General features: G+C 41.0%; 2 protein-coding genes and 1 pseudogene across 5 annotated transcripts in view; 1 reads left to right on the top strand and 2 right to left on the bottom strand.

Moving 5' to 3' along the window:
• Positions 1 to 15,204, bottom strand: part of COPS5 (COP9 signalosome subunit 5) — a 20,915-nt gene extending 5,711 nt beyond the window's left edge. Inside the window, exons 1-8 of one of the 2 annotated variants that reach the window (XM_011940907.1) lie at positions 14,979 to 15,204; positions 14,727 to 14,897; positions 13,369 to 13,417; positions 12,071 to 12,305; positions 10,506 to 10,634; positions 9,804 to 9,869; positions 9,002 to 9,087; positions 2,571 to 2,682 (exon numbers count right to left, since the gene is read on the bottom strand). In XM_011940907.1, the coding sequence (XP_011796297.1) occupies positions 2,571 to 2,682; positions 9,002 to 9,087; positions 9,804 to 9,869; positions 10,506 to 10,634; positions 12,071 to 12,305; positions 13,369 to 13,417; positions 14,727 to 14,897; positions 14,979 to 15,036 (906 nt within the window). In that variant the 5' untranslated portion in view covers positions 15,037 to 15,204. Of the gene's footprint in view, positions 1 to 2,470; positions 2,683 to 9,001; positions 9,088 to 9,803; positions 9,870 to 10,505; positions 10,635 to 12,070; positions 12,306 to 13,368; positions 13,418 to 14,726 lie in introns of those variants that run through there. The other variant, XM_011940908.1, reaches the window with a different exon arrangement.
• Positions 7,793 to 8,550, bottom strand: LOC105510911 (annotated as a pseudogene). Its single transcript, XR_001001630.1, has one exon. The product of XR_001001630.1 is annotated as a glycine cleavage system H protein, mitochondrial pseudogene (transcript).
• Positions 15,205 to 17,416: 2,212 nt separating the features above from the next.
• CSPP1 (centrosome and spindle pole associated protein 1) overlaps positions 17,417 to 23,610 on the top strand; it is a 126,881-nt gene continuing 120,687 nt past the window's right edge. The window contains exons 1-3 of one of the 2 annotated variants that reach the window (XM_011940905.1): positions 17,417 to 17,541; positions 20,545 to 20,653; positions 22,780 to 22,879. In XM_011940905.1, coding sequence (XP_011796295.1) covers positions 20,555 to 20,653; positions 22,780 to 22,879 — 199 coding nt within the window. In that variant the 5' untranslated portion in view covers positions 17,417 to 17,541; positions 20,545 to 20,554. The remainder of the gene's footprint in view (positions 17,542 to 20,544; positions 20,654 to 22,779; positions 22,880 to 23,610) is intronic. The other variant, XM_011940904.1, reaches the window with a different exon arrangement.

The raw sequence follows: 23,610 nt of genomic DNA on the forward strand, positions 1-23,610 counted from the left end.
CAGCACTTTGTGAGGCCGAGGTGGGCAGAAGACTTGTGCCCAGGAGCTCCAGACCACCCTGGACAACATGGTGAAACCCCGTCTCTATGAAAAAATACAGAAAATTAGTCAGGCATGGTGGTGTACATCCCTGTAGTCCCAGCTACTCAGGAGGCTGAGGTGGGAAAATCACCTGAGTCCAGGAGGTCCAGGCTATAGTGAGATGTGATTGTACCACTGCACTTCAGCCTGGGCAACAGAGTGAGGTCCTGTCTCAAAATAAAATTAAGAAAAAAAAGGATAAAAGAAAAAAAAGAACAGAAAGCTTGCCAGAGTTGTATTTAAAATAACAGTAAATACACTGCTTCACTTGACTAGCCTAAAAAAAATTCCAGTAAGTAACAGGCTTAAGTGAGGTCTTTTCCCATGAATATAATGCACCAAATTAAAAAAAAATCATTTATTGAGGCTTTATTATATGCCAGACACTTTGCTAATTGCTTTATATAAAGCAGCCCATTTAATTCTCTCAGAGTACTTAAGGATGTATGTAGTATATCACCATTTCACAACAAAGAAATGCTTAGTCACATTAAATAACTTTCTGAAAGTCACTCAGAACTAGTAAAGTGACAGTTGTTTTCAAAGTCAATTTTATTTTTTAGTATAGTTATCATTTATTATAGAAGAGACATGGAAATTTACATAATTAAATATTTTGGAACTTAAGTGCAATGAGCAGCTTCATGTTGATGGCATTTCAATAGTGATTTACTTCAGTCTACATACTTTCTAAGAATGTCAGCATCTCTAAATAAGAAATAATCTGGCTGGGCATGGTGGCTCACAGCCTGTAATGCTAGCACTTTGGGAGGCCAAGGCCGGCAGATTGCTCAAACCCAGGAGTTCATGAAGCCAGCTTGGGCAACATGGCAAAACCCTGTCTCCACAAAAAGATACAAAAATTAGCCAGGTGTGGTGGCTCACCCTTGTAATACCAGCTACTTGGGAGGCTGAGGCGGGAGGATCACTCAAGCCTGGGAGGTTGAGGCTGCAGTGAGCTGAGATCGTGCCACCACATTAGCCTGGACAACAGACAGAGACCCTGTCTCAAAAAAAAAAAAAAAAAAAAAATCAAATCCTTGGCCTTCCAGGTCAACTGAATAAATCTGAAGAGTGGCAACGTAGTTCTCTACTTTGGTGCCTCCATATTCTGGGAGAATAATTCTTTATCTCTAACTTTCACATTAACTGGCTGAATCCACCTTGTCCTTAAAAGCTCAATCCAACAGCTACTACTGTTGCTAGCAATGCTTTACCTTAAGATTTTTCTGGAAGCGTAATGCCTCCTTTGGTTACAGTTTCAGCTGTACTCCTTTCAACCAATACTGGATCAAAGAGCGTAAGAAACTTCTAAGTGCTGGTCCTGCTATGACTCCTGCTGCTGTAGCTCGTATTCCCCAAACCCAGTTTATTTAATTCTAAATCCTGTGGTTCTAACCACTATATAGATATATACTGCGATGTGTATGTATGTGTATATATTTATACATATATACACACACACACATATATACACATACATATATACACATCGCAGTATATGAAATGGGCCTACTTTTTTAGAAAAGTAAAAAAATTATTCCTAAGTTCTAAATGTAGAGAAGCTTGTTAAATATCCTACCAAATATGTTAAGTTTTTATGATGTTATCAGAAAATTCAGTGATACTCTTTTTTTTTTCTCCCAGTATCTACTGCTTTAAAGTAATGCTATTCTGATTCCCTCTGGGAACCTCTCCTTACCCATTTTTAGTCCTTGAGCTCCTGAAGGAGTTTTCTACGACGCGGCCCAGCAGTAAAGCACTTGCTGTGGCCCTAGCCACTCATCAAGCTTATTCAGTTTGCCCACACCAGGCCTAAAGATAGGCGTGTGATTAAGTAAAGCCAGTCAGACACAATGAAGTTTTGCCTGAGAATATATGAGTGTGTGTTTCAGTATGTGTGTATCTTGATCTTCTCTTTGAACATGAAACTGAGAGGCTTGGAGGTCTAAAGCTAAAGCTGCTGTCTTGCTTTCACATGAAGCCTAAAAGTAGCGATAACTAAGATGAAATCAATGCTAAGAGAGAAAGAAAAACCCAGACCTCATAATATTGTTTGAATGCAAACTTAGCTGTGCCTGAGTTAAGCCCTATTCCTCAACTTTGCAACTTAGACAATTACCTTTCTTGTTTAAGCTAGTTTCATTAGGTATCCTGTTACTTGTAATCAGAGTCCAAGTTGAGACACTTGACACACAAAAATCAGTATGTGTATTTTTTTTAATCCATAAATCTCTTTATGGCAGGGGCAGATCTCACCCTGATCTGGACACTCTATTTGCTACTTAGACTTGGTCTCTGTGGGTCATGACACAGATCCTGAATTGGCCTACCATCCTAATCCAGCTCTGGTGGTGCAGAATCCAACCCTAGCCCTGGTGTCTTGGCCAAGTCAGGTACAGCCTTTCTGTGAAACAGTGTTTGAGATATTAAAGGTCTATGGAGCTTAGATAAAATTCAAATGCATTCCTTACAAGTATAGTACTTACAGTAAGCAAGCTAGAGGAACTCAACGTATTCACCCAGTATTTATTCCACAACAGCTCGAGCAATTTGCGATCCAAAGAGGATTTAAAATATGAGACTTCTAAGGCATAATATCTATGAAATAAAAGCACAAAATTTAGTAAGTAAAAAAAAATATTCAGCTACACCACATAAAAGTTATGGCCAGATTTAAGTGAATTACACTTTATTCTCAAATATTCATGTTTTAGTTTTTATTACAATAAGGCAAGAGCTAACCATGGTTTCCTCATACTTCAAGGGTTGTGTATCCAAATCTCCTACTAAACTTCTTGTTTTATTCCTTTTTTTCTGTAGAGCCCAGAAATTCCCAAAATGTTATTAACAACCAGTCAAAACTTCTGAATGACAAGTTTATTCCTGTTACTGAGTTCATAAATTCAAGCCAACAGCACATAAACTTAATGAGCTGCCTCTCTAGAGTCAACTATAATTTTTGTTAGTCTCTTTAAAATAATAAAAATGACATGTGGATTCCATTATTCCATTCCTAATTCCCCAGTTAGGACCTACTGCTTTTTGAAAAACAAATTTTAAGGTAGGTCCTTAAGGCATCTAAAATAATGGCTCCCACTTTCAAAGGTGCCTAATTTATCATCAGGGCATAGTAAGGAAAAATCTAGTTAAATGTCTGAAAAATATATGTATTTTTAAGATGTAAACTTACATCTTAAACTTACACATGCTTCTGTGTATCAATGGATATAAAAAAGGATAAGAGACATCTTTACCTTAAGGAACTCAACATTTATATGGGGGATGTGGTCTAAACCCACAAAAAAATTAAATATGATGATATACATTGAATAACAATAAGTAATGCTACAGTGCTATATAAAATGAATCACCTACCAACTAAGGGTTAGAGATTAATAATTATTCTTCATATAGAGGAGCTCAAGTGATCACTTGGAGCTAGAACTGCCTGAGAAGGCTCGGGGAAAAGGCAAGGTGTAGGGTAACCATTTTTGAGTCTATGGTACGGATATGTGGAGAGCAAGGAGGGCATTAGGCAGAGGGCATCAACACACAAAAAGGAAAGACATGTAAGGAATAATAAGGCAATGAGTTTAGTTGGAAAATTTAGCAAGAGAAGAATTATGTGAGGGGAAGCTAGAAAGCTATGCTGGGGTCTAGGTGGTAAAGGATGTTACATAAAAGGTTAAGAACATTTGTTTTTTTGAGACGGAATCTTGCTCAGTTGCCCAGGCTGGAGTGCAATGGCGCGATCTCGGCTTACCACAACCTCTGCTTCCTGAGTTCAAGCGATTCTCCTGCCTCAGCCTCCCAAGTAGCTGGGACTACAGGCGCCCTCCACCACGCCCAGCTAATTTTTGTATTTTTAGTAGAGATGGGGTTTCACGATGTTGGTAAGCCTGGTCTTGAACTCCCAACCTCAGGTGATCCGCCTGCCTTGGCCTCCCAAAGTGCTGGGAGCCACAGTGCCCGGCCAAACTTTGGGAGGCAGAGGCAGAAGAATCTCTTGAACACGGGAGGCGGAGGTTGCAGTGAGCCAAGATTGCGCCATTGCACTACAGCCTGCACAACAAGAGCAAGACTCTGTCTTAAAAAAAAAAAAAGAAAGAAATTTAAACTTTATCCTGTAGATACCTGGGACTCTTGGAAGGTGCTTGAGTAGAATGGAAGGTACTTGAGTAGAGTAATAATACAGTCAAATGGGTGTTTTATAGAAGCCTGGCTATGGCAGTGCCATTGGGAGATGTTACAGAAGAGAAACTGGAGGCAGGGATTCCACAAAGGAAGCCACTGCAGAAGGGCAGATGAGAAGAGAGAGAGGTTCAGACTCAGAGGTTAGTGGTGCAAAAGATAAAGACGCATAGGCACCCTTTTAAAAACAGACTGCTTTTTCTGAGCCGCATCTTGCTCTGTCACTTAGACTGGTGTGCAGTGGCACAATCTGGCTCACTGCAACGTTTGCCTCCCAGGTTCAAGTGATCGTCCTGCCGTAGCCTCCTGAGTAGCTGGGATTATAGGTGCCCACCACCATGCTCAGCTAACTTTTTGTATTTTTAGCAGAGATGGGGTTTCACCATGTTGTCCAGGCTGGTCTTGAACTCCTGACCTCAAGTGATCCACCCACCTCAGACTCCCAAAGTGCAAAAATGTTTACTGATTAAAGTTTAGCAGTGAAGAAATAAAACATAATAAATTAAAGACATCATGCCGGGCACAATGGCTCACGCCTGTAATCCCGGCACTTTGGGAGGCTGAGGCAGGCAGATCACCTGAGGTCAGGAGTTCAAGACCAGCCTGGCCAACATGGTGAAACCTTGTCTCTACTACAAATATAAAAATTAGCTGGGTGTGGTGGTACGTGCTTGTAATCCCAGCTACTGGGAGGCTGAGGCAGGAGAATCACTTGAACCTGGGAGGCGGAGGTTGCAGTGAGCCGTGATGGCGCAACCGTATTCCAGCCTGGGCGACAGAGTGTGACTCCATCACACACACAAAAAAACATTTTTGGGCTGGGCATGGTGGCTCACGCCTGTAATCCCAGCACTCTGGGAGGCTGAGGTAGGCAGATCACGAGGTCAGGAGATCTACACCATCCTGGCTAACATAGTGAAACCCCATCTCTACTAAAAATACAAAAAATTAGCCGGGCGTGGTGGCAGGCGCCTATAGTTCCAGCTACTTGGGAGGCTGAGGCAGGAGAATGGCATGAACCTGGGAGGCGGAGCTTGCAGTGAGCCGAGATCGCACCACTGCACTCCAGCCTGGGCGACAGAGTGAGACTCCTTTGGGGGAAAAAAAAAAAAGATCATTTTTGAATATTCTAGCAATTCTAGGTTCAAAATTCTAGTCTTTTGCAATGTAGGCAATTATACATTGCCTACATTGTACATTTAGGCTAAATGTACATTTAGCAATGTAGGCCACCAGCAAAATAGCTATCCCTCTTTGGTAGGCTCATACTTCAGAGTGGCAAGGTAAGGTATTGGATAAAAGAAAGTTATTTAAGGCTTGGTATGCAACAAGATCTTAAAAAAAAGTTATTTAAAGAAGACAGAAGGATAAACTAATGAAATAGACAAACAGGGAAAGTAGATCGGTTTGAATACAGAAAACATAAAGTACCTCAATCTTTTTCGTTTCAAAGTATAAACCTTTGATACCACTACAACTCAATATAAATAAAAAAAATTGAGAGTTCCTCTGAAGATTAAAGTATCACAGCAAAGGTGTTTCCAGGCTTAGGAGCAAGTCTCTCAAACAGAATTATTTAAATTCTTTTTAATAGGGCAAATTAAATAATTAACACTAAATCTCTATCTGAATATGTATTTTTTCTATAACCGGGCACGGTGGTGTGCCTGTAGTCCCTGGGCAACCTAGTGAGACTCCATCTCAAATAAAAAAAACAGAAACCAAAAAACAGGAAGAGAATTGGATTTACAGAAATATGTCAGAGATTATTGAAAACCACATATATTTAAAAATTCAATTTTAGAAATTCTAGAATTTTCTAAGAACCTCTAAACAGAAAAATAAGAGCAGTAGTAGCACATTGGTAGCCAAAGTATTCTTTGAAGTTGGGATAAGTGGTATAGAGAAAAAGAGGCACTAGATAATCATTTATAAGCAGTAATTTTTTTTGGTGCCCACTCTTCTATGTGGCATGCCCTGTTTTAAATCCAAGGATACAGCAGTAAATTTGTGTTCACATTCTAAAGGGGTCAGAAAAAAAGATGTCAAAACATATCAGATGGTTACAAGTGCTAAGAAGAAAAAGCGGGAAAGAGGAAACAGAAGGTGTTATTTTACATAGATAAAATAGTACATCATGATCATGCCTAATGAACTAATGAACATTTTCTATTAGGACGACCCTGTAAACAGATACTCAGTGCTTAAAGTAGTTAAGTGAGCCACATGGAAATAAGAGTGTTCTAGGCAGAGGGAACAGCAAGTGCCAGTGCCCTGAGCCATGAGCCTGCTGGCACATTTGACAAACCATAAGGAAGTCAATATGGCTGCATTGCAGACCAGCAAAAGTTCAGTGAAAGAGTTGTGTAGTCTGTGAAAAGGACTAAGGATCTTGTTCTTGGTGAGATGGAAAGTCATTCTGAAAAGGAAGAGTATGATCTGACTTACACATCTTAACAGAATCAGTCTGGCTGAAAACAGAGCTTTAAGAAGTGAAGGGCACAAATAGAAAGACTCGCCAGAAAGCAAGTGCTTGATTGAGGCTCCAGATGGCAGTGGCTTGGGTGAAAATGATAGTAAGAGAGGTGGTAAGATATTTTTAGAAGGTAGATAAAACTGTCCCCATTGGCTTCTTTAACATTAAAAAAATTTAAGATATAATTCATACATCATAAAATTCACCATTAAAAAAGGTATGTAGGCTGGGCACGATGGCTCACACCTGTAATTCCAGCACTTTGGGAGGCCAAGGCTGGTGGATCACTAGGTAAGGAGTTTGAGACCAGGCTGGCCGACATGGTGAAACCCCATTTCTACTAAATATACAAAAATTAGCTAGGTGTGGTGGCATGTGCCTGTAATCCCAGCTACTTGGGATACTGAGGCAAGAGAATTGCTTGAACCCAGGTGGCGGAGGTTGCAGTGAGCGAAGATCACGCTACTGCACTCCAGCCTAGGCAACAGAGCAAGACTATGTCTCGTGGGTAGCGGGGGAAGATATGTAATACAGTGGTTCTTAGTAAGAATTCTTATACTTTATAACTTTAACTTTTTAATATGGCTTCTTTAATCTTTCAAAGATTAGAAAGAATCTTTGTTCAGTAGAAATTATATATTTTGAGGGCTGCAGACATGCTAGTGTCAGCTGGCCCTGAACCCATCTTTATCTTGTCATAATTTTTTTTTTCATGATTAACGAAGAAGTATTTTATTATTTTGCTGCCAAGTTGTTGCTTCACCGTATAAAAATAGCACCAGCAAATGCAGTGTATTGCAAAATCAAGATAGTGGTGTGTCATCTGACACTGTACAAGCGACAAAAACCTCTTCACTCCCAGTTATTTCCAATGGAAAGATCATTAAGTATTTCATACCAAATCCAGGTATGGATATATACAAGTTACAATATTATATAAGGCTTAAGAATAACAACGTTATCTTTGAATTATGTAATTTTTAAAACTAGTTTTTACCATGGATAATTTAATGAATTCTGAACACTAGAGCCTAGTCTAAAATCTATAATCATTAGAAAGTTAAAAGGATTTTCCTTCATTAGCAGCGTTAACAGTAGTTTTTTTCTTCCCCATCGGTAATTCTAAAAGTTGCTATTCTAAGTCTTCTATCCACCACTAATTTAAGACAATCTGCTGGGTTGCAGTATTTCATACTAGTTTATTTAGGGGTTCCATTTTCACTCCTCAATAGATTTGATGTATCATATGCTTCTTCACTCATAAGTTCATCTAGTTTCGAAGGGTTACTAAGTGTCATCTTGATCAGCCAACCATCTTCATAACAAGATTTGTTTACAAGTCCTGGATTTTCTGCAAGAGCTTCATTAATTTCAGTTACTTCTCCTGATAAAGGAGAATAGAGTTCACTACCAGCTTTCACACTTTCCAAAGCACCAAACTCATCTTGTTTGTTCAATTTTGTCCCAACTTCAGGTAGACTACAGTAAACAACATCTCCCAATGCTTCCTGTGCAAAATTGCTGATTCCCACTGTTCCAATACCATTTTCTGTTGTTATCCATTCATGTTTCTCTGTGAATTTACGCACCCATAGCAGAGCGCGTAGCATGCGCAGTGTCTGGTCGGCGCCCGCCCCCAACTGCCAGGGCCTCAGCGGGCAGGGCGCGGTGGGTGACTGGACCGCGTGCAGGACGTGGAGCAGGTCCCACACGCTACGCACCACTCGCAGCGCCATGTTCGCAGGGATGGGGGTCGCAGCGCTACGCCTCGGCCACCCACACCGGGAGGCGGGGCGGGGAGGGGCTCTTGTCATAATTTTATATAGGCCAAGTATCTTGTACATGGAAAAAATGTTTAGCTTGTGTAAAAGGCAAATGACATGCTAGTTTGAAACATTAATAAAAAATGCAAAAGAAAAAAATTTAAAAATGCAAACATTCACCTAAATTCATATACTATTATTGTAAAAGCTATCATGAAATGTATTTTGTGCCTTTTTTCTCATCTGTAAAATAAGGGGCTTGGACTGGTTGATATCTATGGTTTCTTTCAGCCTCCTGAGTGCTGGGACTACAGGACTGTGCCACCTCATCTGGCTAACTTTTATAACATGTTTTGTAGAGATGGGGTCTCACTATGTTGCCCAGGCTAGTGTCGAATTCCTATTCTCTCACTTTGGCTTCCCAGAGTGCTGGGATTATAGGTGTGAGTCACTGTGCCTGGCCCAGATATCTTTTTAAATTACTTACTGTTTGCAGTGTACACCAAAATCTTCTATTTTATTAAGTGGGATAGTCTGGTACTCAGAAGGTCCTTCATCAGGAGGTTTGTAGCCCTAAACAAAAATGAGGCAAACAGAAGATTAAAAAATATATATATAAACGAGAAAAATATCATGTTTTCTACACAGCTTTCTAATTATAGGATTATTAATTTTGGGAGGCAAATATTTAACATGAGCATTCTAATAAAAAAAAAAATACTGTTTCTACTTTCCCCCCACCCTGTTTGGTGGCTGTAGGATGGATTTTGCTTACAGATTTATTTTTCTTCTCCTTAGGTGATGTGCTTTTGTTCTAATTAACTATTTTAGATTGCAGGCTCCTGCCAGGGAAGGAAACAGACCTATAGATTTAGCTTGTTTTTTCTCTAGTACCTGTCAGAATGCCACAGGCACACAGATACTTATTAATAAATAAAGACTGCTTTCCCAGTAAAATTAACAATATATAACATAAATGTATTACCCTTTGCTAGGGACAGCTTGTGGTAGTTTACTATTTTGTAAATATTATTAAATTGTTTTAACAAAAAGAGATATTGCTAATGTCTTTAATAAGTCAAATATTTGGAATTTAAAACATGTAAGGACTTATAATTTTAAAAATTACTAAGCATTCCTACAGTCCCAGCTACTTGGGAGGCTGAGTTGGCTTGAGCCTAGGAGATGAAGGCTGTAGTACACTATGATCATGCCTGTGAATAGCCACTGTACTCCAGCCTAGGTAACACAGTGAGACTCTATCTATCTCTTAAAAAAAAAAAAGTTACCTTTGGGTATGTCCTAAAGGCGCCAAGATTCACTTTCCCTGCAGATATTGTTCTTGTTGGATCAATCTATAAGAAAGATATATTTAATATTTGCTGATATAAAACTGTATGCCTTTTATTGAAACATTATAAACCTAGAAATGTATACATACATGTAACACTATATACATACACAATAACCAAATAAGAATAAACAAACCAAAAAACCATAAAAGTTCAGTAAGAGGGTAATATAAGTGTCTCACAGCTAACTTAGAGATAATAATTATTATAATATTTAAGAATATTATTTGAAGGTTTGCTCATCTTTTTTTAAAGTTTTTTTTTCCTTTTAAGAGGTGAATAATTCCTACCTTCCTCATAAAACTGGATTGCACTTAAAACACCCTGAACATAATAAGAGCTGCTTTAGCAATTCCTGCTTAACTCAGATCAGTCAACACTGATTGAATGCCTATGATGAGCTGGCACTGAGACATAGATGCTATGACTACCCACATTTTACAGAGCGGGGAAGTGAGATACACAGTGGTTAAAAAACTTGCTCAAAGTCCCAGCTTCTAGGAGATGGAATTCACATTGAAACCTAGGCAGACTGACACCAGAGCAATTTCTCTTTACTACACTGTTATTATTTCTCAGTATACTTGCTTCAGCAAATCTTCATAAAGAACTTAATTAAACTAGTTTTAAAATTCTTACCACCACTGCTACAAATGGTTCCTGGAACTGCTGATTGAGCATCTGAGTACTAACATCAATCCCAGAAAGCCAGCAGCCATAGCCAGGGTGGCTATGATACCAGCCAATTGCATTTTCAAGGCGGCCAACCTAACACATGAAGGGGCAAAAAAGTTTAAGATTACTCTTTAATTAATTTACAAGGTACCAGTACAATAAAGGTAGCCAGTCTCCTTCCCATCTCTTTCTCCTCAATTACCCAGTTTTATCAGCCCAGATATGAAATCTATAGCCAATTGCTTACCCTTAAAGATATTCTTTGTATACAGAATACATATTCTTTGCATATATATAGGTTGATAAAAACACACACAATAGCATACCACGTAACATAATAATGTTTTACACTTTGCCTTTTCACTCAATAAACTGCTTTGGAGTTTGCCTCATATAAGTCATCAATATATATGATGGTTACCTTTTTTTCTTTTTTTCTTTTAAAGGCTGCCTGGCAGTCCACTGATGGGATATACCATAATTTATTTAGCCAGTTTTATACTCAGGAACTGAGTTAGATTGTTTCCAAATTTTTTTTTTTTTTTTTTTGAGACGGAGTCTCGCTCTGTCGCCCAGGCTGAAGTGCAGTGGCGCGATCTCGGCTCACTGCAAGCTCCGCCTCCCGGGTTTACGCCATTCTCCTGCCTCAGCCTCCCGAGTAGCTGGGACTACAGGCGCCTGCCATCTCGCCCGGCTAGTTTTTTGTATTTTTTTAAATAGAGACGGGGTTTCACCGTGTAGGCCAGGATGGTCTCGATCTCCTGACCTCGTGATCCACCCGTCTCGGCCTCCCAAAGTGCTGGGATTACAGGCTTGAGCCACCGCGCCCGGCCCAAATTTTTTATTTAAACACATATCTGATAATAAGTGTGAGAGTTTATTTAAAAATAAAATAAAATCCATGCCATAGACCGGGTGCAGTGGCTCATGCCTGTAATCCCAGCACTTTGGGAGGCTGAGGTGGGTGGATCACTTGAGGACAGGAGTGGCCAACACTCCTGTCCTGGCCAACACAGAGAAAATCCGTCTCTACTAAAAGTACAAAAATTATGGAGGGGCATGGTGGCTCATGTCTGTAATCCCAGCACTTTGGTAGGCCAAGGTGGGCAGATCACTTGAGGTCAGGAGTTTGAGACCAGTCAGGCCAACACGGCAAAACCCATCTCTACTAAAAATACAAAAATTATCCAGGCCTACTGGTGCACGCTTGTAGTCCCAGCTACTCAGGAGGCTGAAGAGGGAGAATTGCTTGAGCCCAGGTGGAGGTTGCAGTGAGCCGAGATTGTGCCACTGCACTCCAGCCTGGGCAACAGAGTGAATCCCTGTCTTGAAAAAAAAACAAAAAACAAAAACAAAAAACCATGCTATAAATCTTATCAGGCTTTTAATCTTGTACATTTTACATATAAATCATTAAAATTTAAATATAACACTTCCTATAAAGGGGATAATTTTAAGTCTAGAAACTCAACAGTTACCTTGAGACTCTAACTTGCACTTACTAAACTATAAGAAACAACATTTTTTACCTGTTTGGCATTTTCTATGTATGCAGCCATGTATTCATATGCAGCAGCCTGAGCATTTACTCGGGTTTCAGTGCCCTCCACAGGCAAAGCAAAACTGTCCATAATGATCATGGTTTCACCATCCACCTTTCCTAGCATCAGACCCATCACTTCCAAGTTGCCTCCTGATCTGGCATGCATCACCATCTTCAGTAGAGCCAATGCTGAGATTTTGCAGTACTTAAAGTAATGGTGACTGCAAAACAAAATCACAATGTAATTAAATTTCTTATATAAAGTAAAATTTTCTCAGACAAGTTTTTATGAAGATAAAGAGTAAGTATTGAAGGAATTTACAGCGATGGAAGGGGAGTGTAGACTATGGGGAGAAAAAGTAGAAAAGGACAGTTTTTGCAGGCTGGAAACAATAAGTATGTTATAGTTCTGCAATGTATCCCCCTTGGGGCAGGGGAAAAGTCTGAAATAGTTTTTTAATATGCTATTCAAATAAGGGAGTAACATGACCAGTTCAATAGACTTTTTCTCCATTAATTTGGAATCACCCAATCTTGGATTCTGACTGCTTGGATGGTTGTGCCTAACTGTTCTGAGGCCTAACCTCTGGCCTAATGGTTAAGAATGTGGGTTCTGACATTCATCTGCTAAGGTTTGAATCTTGACATTGCCATTCCCTAGCTGTGGTATCGGGACAACCATGTAATGTCTGTGCCTAGGTTTCCTTTTCTGTAAATAGGGATAGTCATAATTGTTGTTAGGATAAAATAAAGTAAATGAAATAATGTATATAAAGTGCTTAGCTTAGTGCCTTACACATACTAGAACCCTAATAAGTGCTAGCTGTTATCAGCATTATTAACCTGTCTTTTAACCCTACTCTCAAAGAACAGAGTGTTGAAGGGTGGGCTTCCCTGTTATATCAGCCTCAAATTAAAAAGTAGCCATAATATCCTAGTCTTCTATGATCACTATTTCAGAGTTGGTCATCAGTGAATTAAACTCTTGAATAAAATTACATTTTGGTCTCATTAGTGCAGCCCAAGACAGCTAGGATGAATATATTTAGAGCCACAATTAGACAGGGAAGCAGACCGAAAGTTTCCAAATATTTAAGAGTACACAAATCTAAAATGCACAGCCTGCTACAGAAACAAGCAGACAACCAAGCTACTTAAGCAGCCTTACAGAGCAGTCAGTGAACGTCTCTACAAAGTCTTTTTAGATGTCTGCCCACAGAAAGAATCCAAATTTAATTCCTAAGCTTTGCCAGATTTCAACCAAAAGCTGAAAAATGTGTAGACCTCATGTTGGAAGTCAAGACATGAATCGAAATCTTGGCTTCTACCTTTACTGGAGAAAAGAAGAAAGACAAGTTACTGTGCTCCTATTACATATATTCTAGACTACTCTTTTTATACATTTTCTCACCTAATCTCTATGACAATACCAATAGGTAGGTCTTATTTCCATATTATGACAAATGAAGATGGATAAGTAAATTTCCTAAGGTCAGTAAACTAGTTAGTGACAGCTGTGAAGTTTGATCTTAGGTCTGACTATTGCTCAGTTAAGAGTTCACTTATCTCAGTGTGATCATAAATTATATAATGTATTTGCTTGTTTTTTAATTTGTAAAAAAAGGATGGATATACTGTACTGAGTTGTCATAAAGACTAAATGATGTGGAAATCTCTAGCTAGATGGTTCCGTAATTCACCACTGTGGAATCTGAATACTGAGAGACAAGGCTAGCTTTGTAAAAAAAACTGTGAGGCAGTAGAAGTATGTCCTCTTGTTGACCACAGCTCTCATTTCTATCTAACCATTAGCTTTTTTACTCTCTCTCTCTCAAACATAACCTGTAATAATTATCTTTTCCTGAGAGCAGGAAATCTCTCAGGAGATGCTCTCACGAAAACATAAATATTATGGGTAAAGATCCCTCGACTTGTCACCACTCCCAGGGAAAAATGGATATTGTTGAAGGGCAAAAAGTCTTAAGCTCTATTTTTAAAATTTCTGGCTTATGGGAACTGATGGAGTAACATTTTAGAGACCAGGTAGAGCCTCCGTGTGCCTCCGAAATAATTATCAGCAATCAAAAAACTATTATAGACCCAGGCGTCACGCCTGTAATTCCAGCACTTTGGAAGGCCAAGGCGGGAGGATCGCTTGAAGGCAGGAGGAGCTCGAGATCAGCCTGAGCGATATAGCGAGGACCTACCTCTATTTAAAAAAAAAATAAAAGAAAATAGCTCATAGCTATTTTTGAGACCTTGGGCTGCTGACTCGATTTCTGAAAACAGCTGCGGTCCCCAGTAAGGGAATAGCTGAAGACCCAAACAAGGTGCATGTCGACACTGGGTTCAAGGCAGGGTGTGCGGCATATATGACAATACGGATGTTCAGAAGTGACAACTTAAATCACCGTTTGTTGTTCTCCCCTTACATCATCCGGGGGCAAATGGATTAAAGCGACAGAAAGGGGAGTCAAAGCCTCAGCGGAGGGCTTAAGCTCTACTTGCAGATCCAAGGCTTATATTCTGTCCCCCTCCCCGTCGGTGAAAGCTCTTCACCCCTTTCACCTCTCTCTCCCTCTGGGTCTCTTAAACTCCCGCCAACCCTTCCCTCCCCTGCGTCTCGCCAGGGACCTCCTCACTCCTTAGTCCAGGGCTTCGCCGCCAGGATTTCTTGCTGCTGTTTCTTGTCGTATTTGTAGATTTCATCGATACTCTGAGCTTCTTGCATGTTGTTGGCCAATTCCCAGGTTTTCTGAGCCATACCGCTCCCGGACGCCGCCATTGCAGAGAAAGCGGAGAAGTTGTCGTCTCTACAACCAAGACGCAACTTTACCTCGCTAGGTCTCCGGGTGTGGGCCTTGACCCTCCGCACCACGGGAACAAACTCTTACTTAGACTCTCCGGGCAGCCATGACACCTAGAACCGGAGGTGAACTTGGTAGAGACCATTCAGGGAAGACAGGGACCTTTCCGGGACATGACGATATAAGCAGCAGTTACAGTAATAGGGAGAGACGAATCTTCTTTTGGCTCAAATTAGAACATCTTGTCTCTGAAAATTGCATGTGTGAAATAGAACAAACAAAATTATAGGGTATGGGAATGGTATAGTCTTCCGTACCGGAAGAAGGGCATGTAACGTTATTCCAGAAACTGTTATGTGCCTTCCCTGCTTGTACTGCGCAGGCTCGGCCTCCGCCATATTAAAGGTAGTTGGAGCCTTAACGGTGGGGTGTGGAGGGCAGAAAGTGTTTTTGTGTGGGTATAGGTACCTTAAATGAGATAAGTTTGTCGAAAGACTGAAAGGTAAGGCCGTCTGTTGTACAACTGAGCTAAAAGTCGTTCTGGAAGCTGGTTGCGAGGAAGATAAACATGGCATTCCAGTTTACTTCAAGATGACTCACTGCACATGCATAAAAGCTAACGGGCTCGTGGTGGCTTGGTTCTTAACTTGCAGATGGGCTTTTTCTATCGATGCGAGGAGGCAGTGGGTACTCCTTGATTGCTATTGTCATGCCTTTTTGGGCGTCGGTAAAAGTTAACATCTACATGTGTGTAATGTGCCATTACTGATCTGAAAATATCCAGTACTCAGTTCTTTTTTTTTTTTTGAGGCGGAGTCTCGCTCTGTCGCCCAGGCTAGAGTGCAGTGGCCGGATCTCAGCTCACTGCAAGCTCCGCCTCCCGGGTTCACGCCATTCTCCTGCCTCAGCCTCCCGAGTAGCTGGGATTACAGGCGCCCGCCACCTCGCCCGGCTAGTTTTTTGTATTTTTTAGTAGAGACGGGGTTTCACCGTGTTAGCCAGGATGGTCTCGATCTCCTGACCTCGTGATCCGCCCGTCTCGGCCTCCCAAAGTGCTGGGATTACAGGCTTGAGCCACCGCGCCCGGCCAGTGTTTAATTATTTTTTAAATTAGTTTACGTGTTTTAGGTTTTCTTTTTTCTCCATCTCATTCCTCCATCCATGCAAGATTTTAAGTTTCAAGACACAGGGAGCAGGTCTGCGGTCTGCGTTCCTTGTTTTATCTCCTAGCACCTAGCACAGGTGTTCAAAAAAAATTGTTTTTTTCTTTCCTGAAAAGATAGCATCACAGGCCAGGCGCGGTGGCTCACACCTGTAATCCCAGCACTTTGGGCAGCCGAGGCGGGCGGATCACTTGAGATCGAGAGTTCGAGACCAGCCTGGCCAACATGGTGAAATACCGTCTCTACTAAAAAAATGCAAAAAAATTAGACAGGCGCGATGGTGTGCGCCTGTAGACCCAGCTACTCAGGAGGCTGAGGCAGGAGAATCATTTGAACCCAGGAGGCGGAAGTTGCAGTGATCCGAGATCGCGCCACTCCAGCCTGTGAGACAGAGCCAGTCAAAAAAAAAAGAAAAAAGGAAAGATAGCACCACAGCTGTTAACAACCTGGCCATTACGCACCTCTTCCAGCTTCATCTCTCTTTAGTCCCCCCTGAAACTTTTCGTTCTAGCAATGCAAATATCTTTACTTTGGCTTTGCATATGTGGTCAGCATTGCTTGAAATGCTCTTTCCTACATTTTCTGCCTGGGAACTCATATTAATCTTTAAAAATACAGTCCAGTGAGATCGACCACGAACTCTTTCTTGACAATCCAGTGACCATTCTTTCCATGATGTCTCTTAAGTCTCTGTAGGTGCTTCTGTAACTGTTACAATGCGTTGTAATAATCAGTTAAGACAAAAACATTAGAATTATCGAATCCACACCACAGCTTGCTGTTTTGGCACTGACTTTCAGTTGAAGAAAATTTGCTTTAAAAGCATCTTACAAAGAAATTTAGAGTACAATAGTACATTAATACCTACCCTTAGTTCCACTCTCCTGGGAAACTAGAGTTCTCTTTTCTAGTAGTAGCATATGGCCATATGCTATTGTATTGGGGTGAACTGAATAACATGTTGAAAATGGTAAGAAAAGCCCAGGACCCAAGGTTGACGACACTCCTGGGCTAGGATTAACGCCCTGAGAGGTATGCCAACATTTTTCCTCTCACTACCTCCCCATTTTTCTTTCCAGGCTCTGACGCTGTTCCCAAGCTGGCTGGTGCATGGGAGGTTGGAGAGGCTGAAGTACATTTAGCCTGAGAAGTGGCCCCCACAGTTTAATAGCCCCTGGGCACAGCGGGAGAACGAGTTGTCCAAGTCCCCTGCCAGGGTGCTGGCGAACCGAGAGAGCAGCGGGCAGCTACGCGGCCTCCGGGACAGCAGGGGGTGCTGTCTTGCCGCGCGGCCGCCTGCAGTGGGGGCGGGGCCGCACCCGGCGGTGGGCGAAGGGCGGGCGGAGGGCTGGGCCTGAGGGGCGGAGCCCAGGCCCGGAGGTTTTTTACCCTGTTCCCGCGCCAGGTGGCCGTTGCTATCGCTTCGGTCCGCGACGATCCTGTAGGGCACTGTTCGTCTCCCCGTTTCAGGGAGCCCGCTCCCCTGAGTAAGAGTCAGCCAGCCGTGGATGGGGAGCGTGAGCTGCGGGGTGTCGTGCGGCATGGTGTGGGTTGAGAGTGGAGAGTCCTGGGGCTGCATTCGCGGCCCCGGAGCTGGGGTAGGGGCCGGGGCTCCCTCGGGGCGTAGGTCTTGAGGCAACTAGGCCGGCGACGTGCCGGAGTTATAGGCTTTGGAGTCTGGGGGTGGAAGGGGGGGGGAATTTCTTGTCGGCAGGGGGTCTCGTGGCTGCCGGGCGCGGTGGGGGAGGTGCCCGAGTTACGGGTGTGGAGAGTTGGGGTCTCGCGGCCGTCAGGCCGGCACCGTTGACTGAGTTATGAGGGTTGGGGGCAGGAGTTCCTGTGAGCAGGGGTCTTGCAGCTGCCGGGTTCGGGGAGGTGCCCTAGTTACACGGTCCGGATTCCTGGGCCATTGTGGTCGCTGCCGCCCGCGGCGTTGTTGATAGCTAGTTGCCTGACGACGCACTGACGCTTTCTAGTCGGCCACCTCCAGGGCCTGAGGGCGAGCGGTGCCTTGGTTCCCTTGCGCCTTCCCTCCCCAACTGCGAGGCCTCCCCTGCTCCGTCAGGCCTCCCCGGGCGCCTTTCTAGCCCCTCGGTGCTTGTTATTGTTAATGTGGGAGCGCTTGTGCGCACTGCTTTGCTAGTAAAACTTATTTAATCTTCACTGTAGCTCGGTATTGTTGTTACCGTATTTTCCCCTGTGATTGCCCGACTGCTTGAGCTTGAACCTCTGGTTTCTAACTGCCTTGATTTTAGGAATCTTATGTGGGACTTGAATCCAGTTGTCAGTACACGTTATTAATGTAACTCATCTTTTGAGAGAGGCTAACTCTCAAGATTGTAGGATTAAGACGCTTAACTAGGATTTCGGGGAAGACTAAATTCTGAAGTAAACCACCACCTGTTTCCAAACACCATGGAAAATGCAGGGGCCTAAAAGCAACCAATAGGAATTTGTAAAATGCTAATTTAGGCCTTTTACAAGTTCTTTAGGCTCTATTCTGTCTGAAAGAATGACTTGTCATGTTGACAATTCCCATGGAAGCTACTGAGGTATTTTCTCCATATCATTCTCCCTAGGAGGTTGCTAGCTTTCTGGTGATTAAATATCTGCTGAAATGCTCCACAAGGATCAATTTTTTTGTTTGTTTGTTTTTTTTTGTTTTTGGAGACAGGGTCTCGCTCTGTTGTACAGGCTAGAGTGCAGTGCACCATCTGGACTCACTGCAACCTCCCGCTTCGACGTTCAAGCAGTTCTCCTGCCTCAGCCTCCTGAGTAGCTGGAACTACAAGTGCGCGCCACCACACCCAGCTAATTTTTGTACTTTTAGTAGAGAAGGGGTTTCACCTTGTTGGCCAGGCTGGTCTCGAACTTCTGACCTCAAGTGAGGTAAATATGTATGGTAAATAAATAGATGAAAAGATGCTCAACATCATAGTTCTCAGAGAAATGCAGATTAAAACCTCACAGAGATGCCACTAAATACACAATAGAATGACTAAGATAAAAATGGCGGAAAATATCACACCTTGGCAAGAATGTGTAGAAATTGCAATTGTCATTACAACCCACATACATTCTTATACATTCTTATACATTGGAATGTAATATGGTACTTTATACTTTGAGGAACAGTTTAGCAGTTCAGAAATTAGACAACATCTTGACCATATGATCAAAAATAACATCACTAACGAGGGACAGGTAAATATCATGTGCCTTCTCTTTGTGACACCTTGAAATTTCACCTAATACATCTGGTGAGAATGCATAATCTAAATTTAGTCATGAAGAAACATCAGGCACACCCCAGATAAGGGATGTTCTGTTGAAAAGGATGTTCTATTACACAGGATTCTTTTACCTCTGTAAATTGGTAAAAGACAAAAAGATGGTAGAGCTAGATATTCCAAATTAAATAAGGCAAAAGAGATACAACAGGGAAATGCACTCAATACTTAGATGGGGTCCTGAATTAGAGAAAAATAGGCTCTAAAGGCTGCTATTGAGTCAGTTGAGAAAAGTGGAATATGGACAATAGATTAAAAAATCAGTGTTACGAAAGTTGATAATTATGTTGAGGTTATATAAGAAAATAACCCAATTCTTAAGACACACACACTGAAGAGCTTAGGGGCAAAGGGCTCTGATATATGTACTTTATTCTCTGAATAATTTTAGAAAAAATTAGGCCGGGCGCGGTGGCTCAAGCCTGTAATCCCAGCACTTTGGGAGGCCGAGAAGGGGGATCACGAGGTCAGGAGCTCGAGACCATCCTGGCTAACACGGTGAAACCCCGTCTCTTCTAAAAATACAAAAACTAGCCGGGCGAGGTGGCGGGTGCCTGTCGTCCCAGCTACTCGGGAGGCTGAGGCAGGAGAATGGTGTAAACCCGGGAGGCGGAGCTTGCAGTGAGCTGAGATCCGGCCGCTGCCTCCAGTCCGCGCGACAGAGCAAGACTCCGCCTCAAAAAAAAAAAAAAAAAAAGAAAAAATTGTGTGTATGGGGAGAATGACCTTGTGTGCACAAGCAAAGGATGAAGCAAGTGGAGCAAAATCTTAATAGGGAATTAATAAAGAATCTTTGTGTGTTCTTGGTATTATTACTGTAACTTCTCTGTAAGTCAGAAATTATCTCCCAATAGTTAAAAAAAACTTTTTATTTTATTTATTTAATTTTAAAGTGCTTTGGCTTAAGGATTTAAAGAGCTTTTTGTTTGCTTGCCTTTGTTTTTTGCCGGGGAGGGGGTGTATATGGAGGGTGGTGGTAGTTTTTCATTTTCTTTTTATTTCAGATATTTTAAAGTATGTTGTAGGCTTTTTGGGGAAGTTGGGAGAGGCAGTAGGCAGGCATATTTATGATCAATCTTAAGTTTGAATTTTTCAATTTGATAAGTGAGATTGAAAACTAAATGTGGGCTAAGTCTACATGTTGATAATTAGGCTAAAAATACTGTGATACAGATATGCTCATTGAAATTTTTTTAAAAGAATCTGCAAAATGGCTGATAATTTGGATGAATTTATCGAAGAGCGAAAAGCCAAATTGGCCAAAGACAAAGCAGAGTTGGAAAGTGATCCACCTTACATGGAAATGAAGGTAAACTTAATAATTTTCTTTGAACATGTTTTATTACAATTGTCTATGGAGATTACTCCTGTGTAAATGCAAAACATCCTATTCTATGAGTGAGAATCTTCTGTTTCGTACTATGCTGTCATTCTGGGAGCCTAACTCCAGACAAGATTGCAGTAATTTTGAATGCAGTTTTTATTTTGTGGTGGTTTATATCTCACAGTGTTTCTCTTACCTCTTGTTGAAGAATTATTTGATTTATAAAATGATTATGAGACCAGTTCCATTACAAAGAACTTCTGCAACATAAACAGAATAGTTGTAAAAGCAAGTTCTTATGGTCTGTGTGAAAAAATTCGATTTAATTAGTTTAAAAAGTTTTTTTGAAATCTGCAAAAGTGAGTTTATTAATTTATTTCGTACTATTTGTATTTCTTAATATAAATTTCTTAAAATAATTGCTTTTTTTTTTTGAGATAGAGTCTCGCTCTGTTGGCCAGGCTGGACTGTAGTGGTGTGATCTCAGCTCACCACAACCTCCGCCTCCCAGGCTCAAGTGATTCTTCTGCCTCAGCCTCATGAGTAGCTGGGACTATAGATGCCTGCCACTATGCCTGGCTAATTTTTGTGTTTTTAGTAGAGTTGGGGTTTCCCTATGTTGGCCAGGCTGGTCTTGAAGTCCTGACCTCGAGATCCACCCACCTCGGCCTCCCAAAGTGCTGAGATTACAGGCGTGAGCCACTGCACCCAGCCTAAAATAATTGTTTCTTAAAGCAGTGTCTGAAAGGCTTTCTTAAAGCTTTCATTGTTTAGGTGAAACTGATTTATCCATTTAGCAAATACTTACTGAGATTGTGTTAGGTACTATGCTAAGCTCTGAGAATACAGCACTGATTAGAGTGTTGTGGCACCTTCTCAGGGCTCAGTGTGTGTAATAAGATACAGCATGTAGTTTAATCTGTGCCATATGGTTCATCATGATGAAAGTCACCATGTATATTGGTTTGTCCAAGATGATCCTGGTTTACCTGTTGTCCAGTGTTTTTTTCTGGTTTAGCATTTTCCTGGACAAAGATATCTTGGCTGAGATGACAAATACTATAGATGTCCTAATTACAATTTTACTTACATGGCTAACATTTATTGAGTACTAGCTGTGGACAAGGCATATTCTTAAGAGGTTATATTTCACAGTAATCTATGAGGTAAGTGCTGTTTTTGTAATTTTCCAGATGAGTAAACTGAGGCAAGTTAAGTAATGAGACTAAAGCAGTAGAGTTGGTGGAACTAGGCTTTGATCCCTGGCAGCCTGGCTCTAGTGCTTGTCCTCGGAACCAACATAATAGGTTGCCTTTCTTCCATAATAACCTGTCATGTACCAGGAATGCCAAGGACTTTATATGTGTCATTTTATTTAATCATAATATCCCTGTTAAGTAGGTGAAATTTTTTTGTTTTATGGATTAAGAAAGTGAAGCTCATAGGAGTTAAGTAATTTGTCCAGGTCCACACAGTGGTGGATTCAGGAGTAGAACCTTTATGCTGCTCCAGAGTCTATCTCTTAACCACTCTCCAGTATTTAGGACCAGCTTATGGCTTTGGAGTTACATAATTTGGAGTACATAGCTTTAAAGACAGTTTTGTTATAATTTCTAATATTAATTTGTCCATAAATAATTTTAAGTCTTAGTTCAAGTATCACGTGCTCAGTGAGGCCTTGTAGTCCCTCCCCCACCATTTCTGGGCCTCCTTAATCTGTTTTCTTTTCCCATAACCCCTTGCTGCCACTGTCTACATATCACGTAATCTAATCATGAGTTAATTATGTGTCCCCCCAATAGTTTATAAGCTTCACGATGGCAGAAATTCTTGTATTTTTTAAAACTCATATACTTTCAATGCTTGACAAAATGTTTGGCACTTAATGGGAACTCGGTAAATATTTGTTGGTAAGTGAGTGAGTTAAATATTAGAATATCTGTTATAAAATCAAAATACCTTTGGTTAATTCTTCAAACCTTACACTTAGTTTCTTCTATGATGTACTGTGTAATTTCATCAAGCTGTTTAATTAAAATTTGAGGTGGGTTGTATATTTCATGTTTTCTTTTTTTTCCCCTTTGCTTTTGTAAACTTTATGTCTCTTTCAGGGCAAGTTGTCAGAGAAGCTTTCTGAAAACAGTAAGATACTGATCTCTATGGCTAAGGAAAACATACCACCAAATAGTCAACAGACCAGGGGTTCCTTAGGTATGTCATTAGATGTGCTAAACTTATTTTAAGATGTTCTTAGTGGGCTCTTCTGAAAGAGGTTTGTCTTGTCAGAAAAAAAGATTTATTTGGAATCCTAGTAATTTTTCTTTCTGGAATCTTATATAAGTCAATATGGTCTACATATGAAATAGAACTCATACTGAAAACTTTGTACTTGTTTTATGTGATGCATGATTTGTGGAACTTATAGAATTAGGTGTGTATAACATAACTTAAAAATTGAAAACTTTGAAAGGAATTTGCGTGTGTGTGTGTGTGTGTGTGTGAGGGAGAGAGAGAGAGAAGAGAAACTTTTATTTGTTGACTGAAAATGGTGAACTTGCTTATTTAAAAATTAAAGAAATGTGCTTAAAGGGTACAAAATGCTGTTTAGTGAAAGACTAATTATTGATGATCATGTTGGAGTTGGAAAGAAGTTAATACTGTAGCCATACTAATGCTTTGATTATGGTATGGTATGAAAATATTTGGAAACTTTTTACCACATTTTGGCTTGTTGGTAGGTATACATTTTAAAAAAAGAAAATGTATGAATATGTAAAAATTTTTGTTTATTTATTAAATACAGGGTCTCTCTCACCCAGGCTGGAGTGCAGTGGCATGATCATAGTTCAGTGTTACCTTGAACTCCTGGGTTCAAGCAATCCTCCTGCCTCGGCCTCCCGAAGTACTACAATTATAGGCCTGAGCCACTGTGCCCAGTCTGT

This window comes from Colobus angolensis, unplaced genomic scaffold (assembly GCF_000951035.1).
Source record: "Colobus angolensis palliatus isolate OR3802 unplaced genomic scaffold, Cang.pa_1.0 Scaffold194, whole genome shotgun sequence".
Classification (NCBI taxonomy): Eukaryota; Metazoa; Chordata; class Mammalia; order Primates; family Cercopithecidae; genus Colobus; species Colobus angolensis.